Consider the following 17,547-nt stretch of genomic DNA (forward strand, 5'->3'; position numbering starts at 1 on the left):
AGTGAGTGCCAAGAGCACACTTCCCTATCTGAACTCCTTTAACACCACCACCACCTGCACCTGCCACCACCGGTCTCTTTCCTGCAACATTATAGTACAGTGATTTATTGAAACCAACCCAGAAAATCCAATCCTCCATATGCCCTTTGGTGCAATATATTCCTTACCTGTTCAACATCTTCTGAGATTATAGCATTAAAGTAATGAATAACTCAACTTTTACTGCTCAGATTTAAGTAAATCGTTTTTTAAATGCAGGAATTGGATTTGAGAAATCTTGCTCCACTGATTTTGAATCGGAATCGGGCAAACTCTACCTCAGGTTCACCCGTTCTTGTTAGTCTAGTTTTACTCAATGAAAACGATAGTTTCCCCAATTCAGATTCCAGAGTACTTGGACAATCAATCATAACACAGACCTTGTGATGCACTGAGGCCTATTGAGAGGAAGACACATCACACATGAAGCAGCACAGGATAATTCATTCAAGTTGCTCTAACACGGCAAACATGGCTAGTATAGGTCGTAGTAGAATCACTGTGCAGTAGTAAAACTAACCCAGAAAGCTCAAAGCTGCTATTGGGTCCCAACCTTTGGATTGGAATAATGGCAGCAACAGCAGTGAACAATAGGCTTGACAGACATTGTACCAGACTCAAAAATGGACTGACCCTATGTTCCAAAAATCCCAAAACAGAGAATTGGGAACTAAGAGGATCCCAACCTGAGATGAGGCCAGCCACTGAGACAGGCCTGAGAGAGAAGCGTTCTGTCTTCTCAAATCTCAGGTTTCAGGTGCAGCTAAAACTGGTCTAAAACTGCTAAAGCTCAGAGATAACAGCAGATGACCAGAACAATTAAACAAAGCACACCTGACCAAAGATTTCCCAGAAATCGAAATGTGAAGATGTGAGCTAGTGGGATAAGGGTCTGAGACTGAGAGGTTTAGGTTAGGAGGGAAAAAAGAAAAAACACAAAAGAAAGTTAAAAGTGAAAAGTGGTAAAGAGCAAATCGTACAATCTTCTCAGACGTAGGCTTCAGGCATCCTCCATCAGTGAACCTGAAGCTGTCAGTCTTCACTCTGTCTCTCTCTCCAGTCCCAACTCCCCAACTCCAAGCTCTTTTAATATTTTTCAAGTCTTTCGGTCATGTCTCTTTTATCTCCTTTCCCTCACACCCCACTATTGTTTATGAATTTCCGTAAAGATGGCAGGCAGAGACAAGAGTAGCAGGAGCAGCAACAAAGGCATCAGAGCAGAAACAGAAGCAACAGAGGTGCAGTCATAATAAGAGCAGAGTCAGGAGTGGTGGCAGTAGTATCATCAGAGCCATTAGTTTATCCATGCACAGAAGATTCTGCAACAAATAGACTGAATAAACTAATAAATCTGACTCCCCCACGGCCCCCAAACCAACCCTCCCCACAGAACTATCTTTCTACCTCTTCTCTGTTCTGTTCTCTTTCATATCTCACTTTGTTCGCTTCTCTGGTTTTGTTCAGTCAAACCTTTCATAACATCAACCAGCTTAAGCTCGCTTTCTCTGTCTCTGGAGTCTGGAGTCTGAAGTCTTTGTTCCTTCTGCCTAAGGAATTTGTTTCGTTCTTGCCTCTTTACAATGAACGCTAGGCATGCGTCTCCTTTCACTACATCTCAGTGGCAAGAGCTTGAACATCAAGCTCTCATATTCAAGTATATGGTGTCTGGGGTACCCATTCCACCTGATCTCATCTTCCCTATCAAAAGAAGCCTGGAGTCTACACTCTCACCAAGGCTCTTTCCCCATGAACCCAGTAAGTAAATAAGTTTTATTTTCCGCCATTTTTTTTTCTTTCTTTTGGGTCGTTCTTGACTGTTGTGCCTGTTTATTTTTACCTCATTTTTCTATTTGCTGTTTGAGAAAAATTAAGAAATGGGATCTGGGTAACTGTGATTGCAGTATGGAGTTGTTTCCAGATGGGTTTTGGCAGGAAAACGGACCCAGAACCTGGGAGGTGCAGAAGAACAGATGGGAAGAAATGGAGGTGCTCGAAGGAAGCTTACCCGGATTCTAAGTACTGCGAGAGACACATGCACAGAGGCAGAAACCGTTCAAGAAAGCCTGTGGAAGTTATTTCATCAAACCCTTCAACACCCATGTCATCAATCACTAGAAACCAGTCGACAATCATTCCCACCAAAATCACCTCAACCACGAGTCCTTATTCCCTTTCCTCGCTTTCATCACCAGTTGCACCTGAAACTCATCACCACCACCATCCTTACTACAATTCCTCACTTTATCCCTTCCTTTATCCTCACTCTTCTTCTAAACCTTCAGGTATTGGTTTCTCACCCCAAAACAGCAACACCCCTCTGCTTTTGGACAGTGGATCTTACTCTCATGCCGATAAAGATTACAGGTCTGTGTGAAAGAAGGGTTTTTCATTTTTATATTTTAATTTTTAATTTTTTGTGTGCTTCTTTTTTCTCTTTCCCCCCTTCTGATCACAAAGATGGTGTGGTTGTGTGAAGAAGCAGGTACCCACATGGGGTGAAGGGCGATGTGGATGAGATTGCCTTCTTCTCTGAAACTTCAGGGACTGTCAGGAATGTCCATGAGTCTCTCTTTGATAATTCATGGCAGTTGACGCCTCCAAGGGTGAACTCCTCTGTATCTCAATCAAAACAGAAGAGTTGTTCTGCTTTGCAAGGTGAGTACACTCAGTTGCAGTTGCAGAACTTCAATTCCATTTCTAAACAACAAGAAGAGCGGCAGAATGAAGAGCAACACTGCTTTGTTTTGGGTACCGACATCAAATCTGAAAGACAAATGAAGGTGGAGAGGGAAGAAGTACCACAACAACCGCTGCTTCCTTTTTTCGACGAGTGGCCGCCGAAGAACAGGGATTACTCCACAACCCAGCTCTCGATGTCCATTCCAATGCCATCTCCTGACCTCTCAGGGTCCAATTCTCGATCCCAGAATGGTTACTATTTGTTTCAATATGATTCTCATTCAAAATATGCTTTTGGTTTATACTGTTCAAACCCACACGTTTCTTTTCTCTTTCTACAGATGGTTGAACAGTCAAAAGTGGTGGTCTTCGATGGTTTAAGAGAAGTTGTTGCTGCAAATCTGCTCTGCTCTTTTCTGTTTAGTCGTGTTACTGAACAATGAGAAACAGGAACCAGGAGGATTCCCTTTTTCTTTTACAATGGTGTGTGATTTCTCTGTTTACGGGTGCGTTGTTTATGTTAAATATGATTCTTTTTTCATATTACCTTTCATTACTTGTTTATTACTTATAAACTTATCGAATCTTTGGGAGTTGGAGAAGAGATTTGGTTGTTGTCGTGTTTAATGTGTTCTTGAAAATTTAGAGGTGGCTTCTACCCTTGACTGTCGTTAATGGAATTGGAAACTCATTAGCAGTTGTTCAAACTTACCATAAATCTAATTGAAGAAATGGAAAAAGAATAAGAATTCTGATATACTCATTTATGCCTTTATCTATTATTATTAAAAAGCGAATGAGTGTGAGATCTGGAAATCTGTTCCCCGCACTTATATTTTGTTTCGAGCTAATGGCGTGTTGTGATGGCCTGCCATTTACCATTCAATGGAACTGTACCATCTTCAACAGGATTTATTATACTGGGTTCACAGGAAAAAAAATCATCGCCCTACTTCGAAGTCATTATTTTCTTGTATGAAATTGATTGCATTTCTGATTTTTGGGAAGGTGAAGGTAAAGGAGAGATTCAATCCTAAAGTCTTGTATCTCCTGGCAGCAAGGTTTATAAACCTAGAATCAGATAGAACCCGAAAAATATGGATCTGAAGATTTTAATAGAAACATTGAAAAGGTTTTCCTAAAAAAAATGGAACTTTATGAACCTCAGAGGAAGTAGTCCAATCATGCTTAAGTAAAAGTCGTATCAGTTATGTTCCAGATCTTCTGAATTTAACTTCAAAGATATTAAGGCTTCTGGTGAGTAATCTGTATATAAGTATAAGAGGAACTTCATGTCCCAAGTTCAAATCCCATATGCTCCTTTGTTTTTTTTTGCATTGGACAATTGTGTGCTCTTTGACCTTGGCATGAGTGTTACCGACTTTTGTGGACTATACTAGGCCTTCCGGGGTAGTGCACAAGTCTAAACATTGCATAACGGGGGAGCTAGGTCGCTGCTACTGCATCCCCTCTTGTTTACCAAAAAATATATATATATATATAAGTATAAAATCTCTGGCAACTGATATGGCGAATTACTTAAACAGTGAATCCAGTATCTATACTTCTCTACACTGTAGATATCTACAAATGAACATTCTTACTAGACAAGTCTGGGAAAATGAATGGGCTTTATAAATTTATGGGTTATTACATAATCTTAATTCGCTTTGCAACACTTCTATAGTTTATTTATTTTCATCATTTGACAGAATCAGTTCGAATTCCAATTTCAGAGAAAGAGTAAAGGAGATAGATACCATTTGGATACATGTGAAATGCAGGCCCCTGCTTCAATCACATGGGTCACTCAGCCATCTACTATTCATTTCCCTTGGCATTTTCAGTGGTCCAACTCCAGATCCAGATCTTTCAAGATACACTCTTTACAAACGTTTTACTGTTTTTTCTTATTTTCAGTTCTCAGGTGCCAAAATCCACATTCTCAACTTGAAAACTAACCAGTAAAAGATGCCAAATAGGATGCCAGGATGAGAGAAAAATGTAGCTTCTTCTGGCCATGCTTCTGAGGGAGTATGTTATCAGGCAGAAGACAAGTGCAACAGATCCTCTTGTCATTTGTAAGTACTTGTAAAGCAAAAGAGGCAGCTCCCCTCTGTTTTATTTCACTGCTAGTGTGGTCGACAGGAGTCCTGCACAAGTACAGCCTTGTTTCTGCAACGCTCTTCCATCATTTAGTACTAGCAGAACAAGTTGTGAAATTAAAAATCCACTTTCAACCAACTCCACACAATTAAATTGTGAGTGTGTGCAGGTTCTATTTGCCAATTGTAGAGAGTCCCAGTTCACATTAAGGTGCTTCTGCTCTGCTGTCTGGCGATGGATAATTTACTCTTATTGTAACCTGAAGTTTTATTGATCTAATTACAAGGGATGAAGTTGGTGGAATACATTTACTTCATGGTCACAATCTAAATAAGGACGCATCACCCCTACCTTCAGACGATTTCAAATGTAGTAGAGCCATGGAGAAGAGATTTTTCACATTATCAAGTGCAACCATGTGAATAATAAGTGCACTTCTGAATCACAATACACATAAAATGTGATAAAACAGATGTAACGGACCTTAACCCAGTGCAAGTTCCACATTTTCCATGTGACAGGAAGGTGGTGTAAGTCAGTCCTAACCTTTGGCTTACTTGGCACTAAGTGAGCACCTCATGCTCAAACAAGTCTTTATGATGGCAGCCCAAGCTTCATACCTTGCACACAGCAATGCCCTTAAATGTGATAAATGAATGTGAATATACAAGTGAGCTGCAAACCTTAAAATAAATTACTAAAGGCACAAGCGGATCACAGATGAAGTAGCACCAGGAAGAAATAGATATCTTTAGAATGATGAAAGGGAATTATCTAATAATATGACACAGAATTACTCCTGATGATGTTGCTTTACATCCATTATCCCGTCCTAGGGTGACATTTGTGTAGATCGGGCATTGAGCTTGTTGGAGCAGATGCATTACCTGCCTAATATCCAAAAGAGCAGAGCACCACACCTAAATGAGCCAGAAATTTAAGTCACAGCTGAAGTGTGTATCAGGCAAAAAGAACCAATCAATCCAAAGATTGAACATATAACTAAAAGTGAAGGACTATCTTCTTCCCCTTTTCCTTGTACTTTTCTCCTCCGCAAAACTTACCCTTTCTGCAGTATATTGGGTACAGGATATATTCACCTGTGGTTGACTAATAAATCTTTACAATTTCTTGTCTCACCCAGCAGAACCAAAGGACCGTCTACTCTATAAGCCTGCCACACCTGCCACTTTCACTTAGCTACTTCGGAAGGTAGAATATTTCCACCTTCTAAGACTGGGGCACATAAACACATTAAAAATCCTATTAGGCCCTGAATGAGTGAAACCATATTAGGTCAGCTATGTATGGCATCCAAATAGTGAGATATGAATATCACTCCATCACTGAACCGGGAGAAGTCTGAAGTCTGAACAGAGCCAATATTGTAGGCCAGGAGTAAACTTATCTAAGCAAAAATGGGTCACAGGTGATCAACACGAGATGAGGCCATCCCTTGGTCCAACAGATCACAGCATAGTGAGTTAGGCATCCTAAGCAACAACAAAAAACAATGGGATTTGCTTTTTATTTTATCCTTCTCATATTTAATACTTCTTAATAGCACTAACTTTTCCTTGTTCAATTAATTTCAATGAATTATTAGTTTGATCCATTTTTTCCCTTAACCAAACCAGTGCATTACCATACAGCCTCCATCCAGTGCAAACAAAACGCTAGTATCAATACTAAAGTGGTTCCTTTGAATCTTTCGAAACCCTTCGACAATTTTCTTAATTGATTAACACTGAAAAATTTTTTACTGCAATTCAAACCTAATCACTTCTTCCTTCTAGTCTATAGTTTCACCAGCCTCTGCACTTATTCGTTAATGAGAAGTAATTACTCTGAAGTTCATTCTACTGTTCTTCTAACCCTACCCCCCTTTTACTTATGAAAACCTTAATCTTAATTTCTTGAAGGTTGAAACCTAGTCTTCAAACCTCTAGAACCAACATCCAGTTTAGAATCTAATGTCACTTGTTCAACATCGACAACTGATTTTGGGCTGATCAAAACATCTTCCCAGGCCAATGAAGAGTAAAACCCTGGGAGGAATGCCAACTGATTATGATTTAGAGCCAACTGGCCAGAATATCATAACCTCTGATAGAAAGAAACTAGATGTACCACATCAAGCATACTCTTTATAACTGCCAATTAATGTCTATTAAAAGATTGACACCATAACTATTACTTGAAAGCTGCACAAAAAACATGTTTATTCAAGATATCTCCAGTTTCTACACCCTTGAGGAGGAGTCAAACTAGGAAAACCTATTTCAGAATCCCGAATTTCAAGCAAACCAAAATTAGCGTGCAAGAGAGTGAGAGAGCCATAATAAAGGCCTTGATCACTTACAGTGATTGTTGACCAAAATTACAACATTCCGTAACTAAGGCTGTGAACTTATCAGACTTGAACTGAATTTGATCCAAACTCAATCTCGAGTATGTGGGCCTCCAACGATCCATCTAGGATCCAAAACTTCAATTAATAAAGGTCCAATTCTCTTCTTGCTTCTGTTATCAATGATTATGTACACACACAATACTTCCATCAGCTCAGTTGGTGGCAATGAGTTGACCTGTTCACAACATGGTTACTTGGAACTGAAGGGCACAGAGGCAATCCGATGTAAGCCCGATCCTAAATCAGTTAACTAAATGCAATCAGTTATGTATTGATTAAATCAGCTGGATCTATCTGTTAAAAATGTCTTATAGTACTTCAAGGACTTAACTTCCTGCCAAGGGGAAAGAGTGTATAATTCATTAGTTCTCGTACTATATCTCCATATATAATAGTTAATACTTGGTGGTTTAAATCCAGGAATAACTTTTTAGCAAACGAACAGAACTACAATCTTACAAGATTTCCCTTAACAAATGAAATAACCATCAGGATGAAACAACACAACCAACACTACAGCTTTTAGAATTAATGCCATACAAATGAACTTGATAATTTGAAATACTAAGTGAAATTTGAAGACATTTCGCATATAAAGATGGAAACATATTTAAGAGAAATGCAAAAGAAGTAAAGCAGGTTAGTTATAAAAGAAATTCACAGACTATTTTAATGCATGGGAAAGCTGACAGTTAGAAAGGTGATAATGATTAATGACACGCACAGTTTTCATGTCTATGACAGGAAGGCATGCAATTTAGCAACCGCATTTGACAGAACTCACAACAGAGAAGACGCAAATCAGGCATTCAATTAGCAACCGCATACGATAGAAACTTACAACAAAGACGATGCAAAAACTGGCTAATAAAGTGATGGTAATCTTTTTAAGCAGATGATGGATCAATTTGCGAATCATCATTACTGTGATGTACATTTCTTTGTCCCCAATCAAAGCTACATTCTATCTATTGCTCTCTGCCAGATTTTTCATTTTCAGAATCCTAAGAACTTATCTCAAACGGACTGAAGAATTTTATTCCAGAGAAGGTATTAATGACTTGCATGAAGAAAGATTAACGCTAATATGGATATTCGCTAACATGGTTCCTAATAGAATTAATACCCACGTAAATGGTGAGCAAGGAAACATTAAAAGTTTTACCAAAAAAGAAACATTCAAAGTTTAAAATTGCAAAGAGACCTGAAGAAAATAGAAATCTCTGTTGTGCTTGGATTGCCAGAAAGTGAAAAAAAATGTTTGGGGAGGAAAGGAAAAGAGATTAAGAATAAAGAGGAGAAAAAATTGCTCAAATATTTTACCAATTTACAGAACGCTCGTTTACATATTCTTCACAATGAATGGATCAAAACTCAAATGCCTCTGCAATTCGACACTGTCCCACTCCCACCAAGGAGGCGAAAGCGAGAGAGAGATCGGAACTTGGATACTCGCAAACCAATCGAGAGATTTGAAGTGTCAAAATGTACCCTTGATCTTTGAAATCTCCCGTCTCTTAATAACTAGGAAACCCACGACGGCGATCTGCAATATTGTGGCGATCCCAGCAAAAAACAGCCCTATCTTCTTCCCCAGATTGATCTTCTGAACATGGGTCTTTTTAATCTGACGATTCCCATTTGGTTGCCGCCGATTGCGTTGAGGAGGCCGAGGGCGACGCGGGGGTCGTGGAGGCTTAGACCTAGAACCTGTAGAACTTGCACCTACGCCATTGGTGGAGTTGTGCCCTCCACGGGAGACTCTCGGCTGTGGTGGTGGTGGAGGCCGTGGGGCTGACCGTTGAGGTGGCGGTGGCGGCGGTGACAATGGAGGAGGGGGTGGCGGTGGGGGCGGCGGTGGGGGCGGTGATAGTAGCGGAGGAGGATGGACCGGCACACTCGAAAAAATGTTAGGATCCTGAGAAAAAGATCCAATAATCTCCAAGAACACACAGATTAATGTCAGCAATGGTCTTTCCATGAAGAAGAAGAAGAAGAAAAGGGCAACCAAGAACGAGAACCCAGATTAATGGAGTGGGAGCAGTTGGGTTTTGGGCGTCAAGCAGATACAATCATCTTGTGAAGAGTAGAGAGGTGTTCTTCTCAAGGTGGAGAATCTCGGGGTTTCATTTAATGACGATTTTGTGAGTCTAGAGAGTAGAGAGGTGTTCTTCCCAAGTTCTTGTGCAGAGGAGCTGGAAATGACTTCACTGCTTCAAGGGTTATCGACGACAACTCTCCCTATCTTCTTCTCAAAAAAAGACAATCAACTTTTTTTTCTGAGATAAATGGATGGATGGATGGGAACCCATGAAAATGCCTCTACTGCTCTTTGACTGGTTTTCTTTTGTTCGTCTCATAAGAACATCAGAGAGAACAGGAACAGAGAGAAAACGAGAGCGAGCGCTGGGTTGAAGAATCTGATCCGCGGCAGCCAGCGACAGTTGCCGAAAATGGATGAGAGAGAGATCAGCCAAGACGCGTCGTGTTTTTAACTTTTTATCTGACTTATTTGTCAAGATCACGATCATGATCATTGGCAAAAATTTTCGTTATGAATTCAGGTTTCCCGTTTCCTCTCTCTCTCTCTAATACAATGGGCCAATGGCTTGGAAGCATTACTTGGAATCCGAAGTTTTCCAGGGTTTGCTACGGTTTTTTTTTTTTTTTTTTAGATCAAGGCAGAATGGCATTCATGTATTAATACTAGCACGTGGCAATATAAGGGAGAGAAAAGAAATTAAAAAATATATATTTATAATAAGAAAGAAAAATTAATTAAAAACTCAAGTTCTTAATGGCTTAATGCCTCTCTTTCTCAAGCTTCCACTTCAATCTCTCATGATCAAATCGCATAAATTGTAATGTTGGTTAAATTTGTTAGGGAATAGCATATTTACCCTTAAGGGTACACCTCCTATTGATTATATAAATAAAGGTGTATAACTCACAATGAGTTAACATGATTATTCATTTCAACATGGTATCATTCGCCTTTGTTCCTGGTTTGCTCGTACTCTATCTTGAGAGTTCTCTCTTCGAGTTAGGTTTCTAGCTTTCTTCTTCACTTCTTCTCTGACTCTTAGTGATTCTTCTATACATTTTTGTCTGGTTCGTCTGAGTGTTCTTTTATTGTTGAGAAGTTGTTTGGTTGTTTTGATTGTTTCTTCTTTTGCGTGTTCTTCGGCTGTAGATCTTGGTTCTTTGATGCTTCGTGGATCTTGTTTGAAGATCTGCCTGTGTGTGCCTTTGCACATGAGTTTTTGTGATTTCTGCACGAGATCTGTGGAATTATTGGATCTTGTTCAAGCTATAAGCGTTTCTTGGATTTTAGCAGGCTTTCTTGAATTTGTGGCAATTTTTTGTGGATTTATGGTTATCTGTTTCTTGGATTTGTGCATCTTCATTTTATCACTTTCTTCTACTCATATGGTGTACAATTCTTCAACCTCTACTCCTATTGTCGAGACTTCATTTCCTAATGCTTCTTTGTCTCTGTCAATTTCAAATGCGCATCATTATTTCCCTGTCAAGTTATCATCGACGAATTATCTCATCTGGAGGTCTTAGTTCATCCGTCTTCTGAAATCTACCAGATTGATGGGTTTTATTAATAGAACCAATGTTTGTCCCTTGTCATTTCTTGATCCTCTGGCTACCCCTCGGCACCTAATTCGGCCTATTTTGTTTGGCAAAAGCATGATGAAATGCTCTTGAGCTGGATACTTATGTCCTTAACTGAGTTTGTGCATTCTCTGGTTGTCAACATCTCCACATATTTGGGAGTTTGGACTGCGTTATCTTCTGTTTATGTGTCGTCCTCTCAGGCCCGCATCATGCAACTGCGACTTCAGCTTCACAGTATAAAGAAAGGATCGAATATGGTTGCTACATATCTACTCTATGTAAAACAACTTGTTGATGCTCTTTCCCTTGCTTCTCAACCAGCTTTTGATTATGAGATGGTGTTACATTCTTGGTGGTCTTGGTTATGAAAATCAATCGTTTGTAACGGTGATCACGACTCGTGAAAATCCGGTGACAGTGGCAGATCTTCATGGACTTTTGATGTGTGAAGAGATCGGATATATGAATGCCTTACAAGATATTTCTAATGTGAGTGCTCAAGTGGCTCAATCCTTTGTTTCTGCTACTCCAAGACATGCTGATTTTTCTACTCATAGAGTTTCTTATGAACCTCGTCAATCTTTTGTCCGTCCTATTGGGTGAGGCTCTGGTTATTCTCGTGGTTCTGGTAGAGATGCTCGTAATGGCTGTGGTGTTTTTCATTGTCAAATTTGTGACAAATATGGACACACAACCAATTTTTGCTATCAAAGGAACATTCCTCAAGCTCATGCTGCTTTTGCAAATATTTCCAACTCTAGATGGTTACTGAACTCTAGTGCATTGCACCACATCACTCCAAATCTGCATAATATCTCTCAACTTGTGGAGTATTCCGATGGTGATTCAATTCATATTGGAGATGGTTCAGGTTTGTCCATTAAACATATTGGCAATTCTATTCTTGACTCTTGTAATAATGTGTACAAATCTAAAGTTCTTCATGTCCTTTCTGCTTCACATACTTGCTTTCTGTAAGCAAATTTGTCTCTGACAATGTTGTATTTTTTGAATTTCACCATGATTGCTTCAAAATTAAGGAACAATACTCAAGGCATACACTACTGACAGGTCCAATTGACAATGGAGTGTATTCTTTTCCACTGCTACAGCCTTGTATTGCAGGGTGTTGTTGCTTATTCTGCACTTTCCTCTTTTGTTAATCTCTGGCACCTTAGGCTTGGTCATGTGGCATTTTCTACTATTCATCACATTATTTTCTCTTTTTCAATTACCTTGTAATACCACTAGATCTTCTACTATTTGTTCTTCCCGTCAGTTAGCTAAATCTCACAAACTCCCATTTTCTTCCAATGTTTCCAAAACTACAGCCCCCTTACAACTTATATACTCAAACTTGTGGGGTCCTTCCCATATTGTCTTTAGCAATGCGAGTCGGTATTATATCTTCTTTGTGGATGATTTCACTATATTTACATAGCTTTATATTCTTTCCAATAAATCTGATGCTATTAAGTCTTTTCAAGTGTTCAAATCTCTTGTTGAAAACTAGTTTTCTACGTCCATTAAGTCTTTCCAAAGTGACTAGGGTGGGAGTTTCAAGTTTTCTCAATTGTTACAATCCGTGGAATTGCTTATAGACGTTCATGCCCTAAAACTTCTGAGCAAAATAGAAAGGTAGAACGCACACATCGACAAATAGTTGACATGGAGTTGGTTCTTCTTGCTGAATCTGGGTTGCCTTTTACTTTTTGGAGTGATGCTTTCCATGCTGTTGTTTATATCATGAATCGATTATCTTCTTCTATTTTGAACTTTGACTCTCCATATCATAGACTTTTTGGACAATGGTCTGACTATAATTTTCTCAAAGTGTTTGGGTGCCATTGTTATCCCTACCTATGCCCTTTCAATCTCATAAAATATAATTTAGATAAGCTCCTCATATTTTTACGGGTTATAGCCTCAACCACCATGGCTACAAATGTTTTAATCCTCTTACCAGGAAGACAATTGTCACGTCATGTTATCTTTGATGAGTGATTATTTCCATACAAACACAAGTTTACTATTGGTCTCAACAGCAATACTACTACTATTTGGCGTCATCTTCACATCAACACAATAAAGCTCTGCCGGTGCCTTGTGCAATTCCCGTTCCTCCAAGAAATTCTATTGTTGGTTCTCCACATTTACTTAGTGATACAACATTGTATAATTCAAAATGCTTTATCTGTACCTCGAACTATAACACGGACTATTAATGATTTTTCTAAGCCTGTTTTTTATGCTTTTGCTACTACTAATGGTCTGCTTCCAACAGTTATGCCTAATGATTGTTGTCATGAACATTCTGGAGTTGTTGTGGATAGCTCTCCCATTAGCTACCAGGGTCCTTTTTGCAAAAAGGGTTGCCAACCTGTTGGAAGCACTCCATTGTGTACACATACACGTGACTTAGATGCTAGACCTTTTTTAGTAGATTTACATATTTCTCGTGATGAGCCTCCATGAATGGATTTAAATAATTCTTGTGATGAGCCTCTTTTAGTGGATTTAAATATTTCTTCTACTGAACATCCTTTGGATGTGTTGCTTGGCCCACAGTCAGATAATGATGCTTTACCACAAATGGTTGAATCTTCTTATGCTTCCTCTAATGCTCAATCATTTGTTAGACTTTCACCATATGATGCTATTGGCTTGGGTAATGTTGTGTGTCTTGGGCTTGCTATGCCTGATGCTTTGCCCTCTTGTTCTCCAACAACGATGCCTTAGTACTCATCGCACCCATTAGATGATCACACAATCTTTGGATGGCACACGTGTACCTCAGGTCCCTAATAATTACTATGCAACTTGTTATCCATTTCCACTTGCTCTTCTTGCTAACGAACCTGCTGCCATAGAGCCTGTATGTTATTCTCAAGCATCTAAGCACTCTATTTGGCGCAATTTCTTGGATAACGAATTCAATGCATTGGTTTCTAATCGTACTTGGGTCCTTGCTTCACCGCCTCCTAATCGACGTATTATTGGTTGTAAATGGTTGTTCTGCATCAAACGTCGATCTGATGGGACGATTAAGCGTCATAAGGCATGCCTTGTGGCAAAGGGCTATACCCAAGAATATGGTTTGGATTATGAGGAGACTTTTAGCCCTATTGTTAAATCTACTACCATTCGGATCGTCCTTTCTCTGGAGGTTTTGTCCAAGTGGTCTATTTGACAACTTGATGTTAATAATGCTTTCCTTTATGGCAATTTATCAGAGGAAGTTTATATGTAGTAGCCTCCTGGTTATAATATTATAGACTCCAAATTTCCAACACATGTTTGTAAATTTCAGCGTTCTCTATGTGGTCTCAAATAGGCACCTAGGGCGTGGTTTCAACGCCTTAGTTCCTTTATACTTCAACTTGGGTTCACTGGTTCCAAAACCAATTCCTCCTTATTTTACTTACATGGCCCTCGAGGACCACTCTACATTTTGATATATGTTGATGACATATTGATCACGGGGCCTTCTTCTCCTATAATTGATGCTCTCCTATGCGCTCTTTCTTTGGAGTTTGCATTGAAGGATCTTGGTATAGCCAGATTCTTTTTGGGCGTGGAACTTATCCATCTTCCTACCGGCTTATTGTTGTCTCAACAACATTATATCAGTGAGTTATTGCAATGGGTTGGACTGTCTGATGCAAAGCCTGTCTCTACTCCTATTGCTTCATCTACGAAGTTAACACATGAAGGGGAGAAACCTATCCTTGATCCGCCTTTATATTAGAGTTTTGTTGGTGCTTTGCAATATGTGACTCTCACTCTTCTTGAGACTGCTTTCATTGCTAACAAGCTTTGTCAATTTTTGGCCACACCATTGGAGATATCATTGGATTGCTCTTAAGCGGTTGCTTCTCTACCTTAAAGGCACTCTACTTTATGGACTTCATATTACACATTTTGCTACTTGTTCTCTTATCACCTATTCTAATGTGGATTGGGTTGGATGTCTCGTAGATTGCAAGTCTTAGAGAGGCTATCTTATCATCTTGGGTGACAACTTGGTCTCTTGGCAGTTTCGCAAACAAACTAATGTTGCATGCTCAAGTACTGAGAGTGAGTATCAGGCCCTTGCCCTTGCTACTACTGAGCTTACATGGATTCAATCTTTATTCGTTGAGTTACGTATTTCTCAAACTGCACCTCTTACTTTGTGGTGTGACAACATTGGTGCTACCTATTTGACAGCCAACCCCGTTATTCATGCTCGCATAAAGCACAATGAGGTTGATTTTCATTTTGTGTGCGACAAGGTGGCTAAGTGGATCTTGTCGTTCACTTTATTTCCACCACGGATTAGTTGGTTGATATTCTTACAAATGGTCTCTCCTCCACCCATTTTCACTCTCTTCGGTCCAAAGTCAAGCTTCTTGCTAGACCCTTGACTTTGCAAGACGGTGTTAGGGAATGGTATATTTTGTATTTTATATTATTCTTGTATACCATATTTGCCCTTAAGTGTATGCTTTCTATTGGTTATATAAATAATGGTGTATAACTCACAATGAGTTAACACAACTATTCATTTCAACAAAAATTCAATAGGACATTTCCATCATACAAAAATCCAATATGTGGCTTATTGAAAGCCCTTTGTGCATAATCTTGCAAAATTGCATCAAACAATCTTGCTTGGTTGGTTGAAGCTGCTTGTGATTTATCGTTAAGTACCAATGACAATATTGCAATGTATTGATATAAGCATTACAATACTTTATAGAAGCCCTATCAATGCTTTCAAGATGACTGAGTAACCAATGCCAAAAAGTAATGCTCGACCAAATCCTACTTTTGCAAATTATATTAAGGAAAAACATTATAAACTCAAGACACTCTAAATGCTTTTCCAAAAATTTGATAAGGCTATTTAGCAAAAATTAATGTATACATTAAAGATTTAAACACCCACCCGCCCACATATAAATGGAAAAAATCCTAACCATGCAAATGATCCACCAATGTCACCAACCGCATGTACTCTTAAACCAGGAGGCGATGGTCTCTATTAGCACAATAACCAATCAAGTTAATCAATCGAGAGCCCACTTGAGAGCGTGAAAACTAATCTTGCTCTTGACGAAATACCTTTACTAGAGCTCTAGAAATCTAGAGTAAGCACTAGAGAAAATGAAATGTCTTCAACCTTCTAATCTCATTGCGGGGGTTCCTACCAAAAAGGAAAAAAATATCTCACTTCGATGTTGCGTAGTGAAATTTTCTCATCAATAGAAGATAATAACAACAATTCTGATTTTCAGTTTCTACAGCATCAGAGGATGGTCGAAACTCTATTTACTAGTGACAATATTGATAAAATCTTATATTTCCATGTTCATAGTCCAGTCAGGACCATTAAGATGATCGCCAGTCACCTTATCAACTCTAACCGTAGATGAAGAAGAAAACATCGTTATGCACTTCTTGAGTTCTCATAGTAGCAAACAAGACAAAGCAAAGGAAGAAGAAAAAAAGAAAAGAAAAAGAGGGCTCCATTCTTGAGTGAAAATGGTTCACATAAACAACACATATTTAAAAGAAGATAGAATATGTTTTGCACACAACAAAATACCTTTATCAGAGCTGTAGAAATCAGAGTAAACACAAGAGAGGATGAGACATCTTCAACCTTTCGATCTCACTTCGGGGTTAGCATGTTGTGATTTTCTAAATCAAATCAATATTGACAACGAAATAAAAGAAAAAAGCAAGAGAAGAAGAACAACATAAGCAACCAAGAAGAGTACATGTTTGTAAAGGGAACAACGAATATGAATGGATAGCGATTACGAGATCAAGGGAATCCCTAAACGAGTGAGCAGGCATATGAAGACATTTTTGCCCTAAAGAACAAATAAATTACTTGATTTCTAATTGTTATATAAGAACAAAAATAATTAGGAAAATATGGACTTATGATAAATTTGTAAAAACAGTAAATTGACAAATTTACTCTACAAAATAATTAACAAAAAAATTCTCAATAGTTTTATAAGAAGTCTTTTTGCTAAAAAAAGAGATAAATGCGTCTAATAAAAGATTTTTTATTTTTGAAAGTACGAACTTATAGATAATAGTATGATATGAGGAAACTTACATTAGAATTTACATTAAAAAGCATCTCTTATGTGCTTCTTCATAAATAAGAGTATGAGGCATAAGTCTAGATCCAACTCATGGGGCACTGGGACAAGCCGATCAAGGAGTCAACACATCGCTTCGTTTCACAGACATGGCACACCGCTTGACATTGGAAGAAATCGCTTAAAAAAGCCAATATGTCCTCCATCACATCTAATGCATACGATTGACACTGCCCTACATAATTTAAAATTTGAACAATATTGTGAGAGTTTGAGCACACTTCTACAAGGTTATATCTTTGTCACTGCGAACTTTGGTTAGATCTTCGTCGTTGCTCCTCCAAAGTTCGCAGCGTATTCCTATGACATTTTCCTTTTCTGATTAGAGGATTTCCTATGATTTTATTTGGTCGAAATGATTAGGGGAGAGTTGTACTTTAATTCTAATGTTTATTGAAAAAAAAACTTAACAGAGGTTTATTGAGCATCCTAATGACTCCATGGCCCAATGGATAAGGCGCTGGTCTACGGAACCAGAGATTCTGGGTTCGATCCCCAGTGGAGTCGAGTTTTTAATTTTCA

At 38.7% G+C, this 17,547-nt stretch overlaps 1 protein-coding gene and 1 non-coding gene across 2 annotated transcripts; both read left to right on the plus strand.

Moving 5' to 3' along the window:
* Window positions 1-1,210: 1,210 nt before the first annotated feature.
* Window positions 1,211-3,469, plus strand: LOC149021512 (growth-regulating factor 1-like). The gene is made up of 4 exons (XM_089147134.1): window positions 1,211-1,794; window positions 1,941-2,403; window positions 2,516-2,970; window positions 3,060-3,469. The coding sequence occupies exons 1-4, from the start codon at window positions 1,620-1,622 to the stop codon at window positions 3,065-3,067; spliced, it is 1,101 nt and encodes a 366-aa protein (XP_089003260.1). The 5' UTR covers window positions 1,211-1,619; the 3' UTR covers window positions 3,068-3,469.
* Window positions 3,470-17,459: 13,990 nt separating this feature from the next.
* Window positions 17,460-17,532, plus strand: TRNAR-ACG (transfer RNA arginine (anticodon ACG)). The gene has a single exon. It is a non-coding gene; the product is annotated as a tRNA-Arg (tRNA).
* The last annotated feature ends 15 nt before the right edge of the window (window positions 17,533-17,547 follow it).

Source organism: Hakea prostrata, chromosome 3 (assembly GCF_041222555.1).
Source record: "Hakea prostrata isolate BN-2017 chromosome 3, UWA_Hpros_2, whole genome shotgun sequence".
Classification (NCBI taxonomy): Eukaryota; Viridiplantae; Streptophyta; class Magnoliopsida; order Proteales; family Proteaceae; genus Hakea; species Hakea prostrata.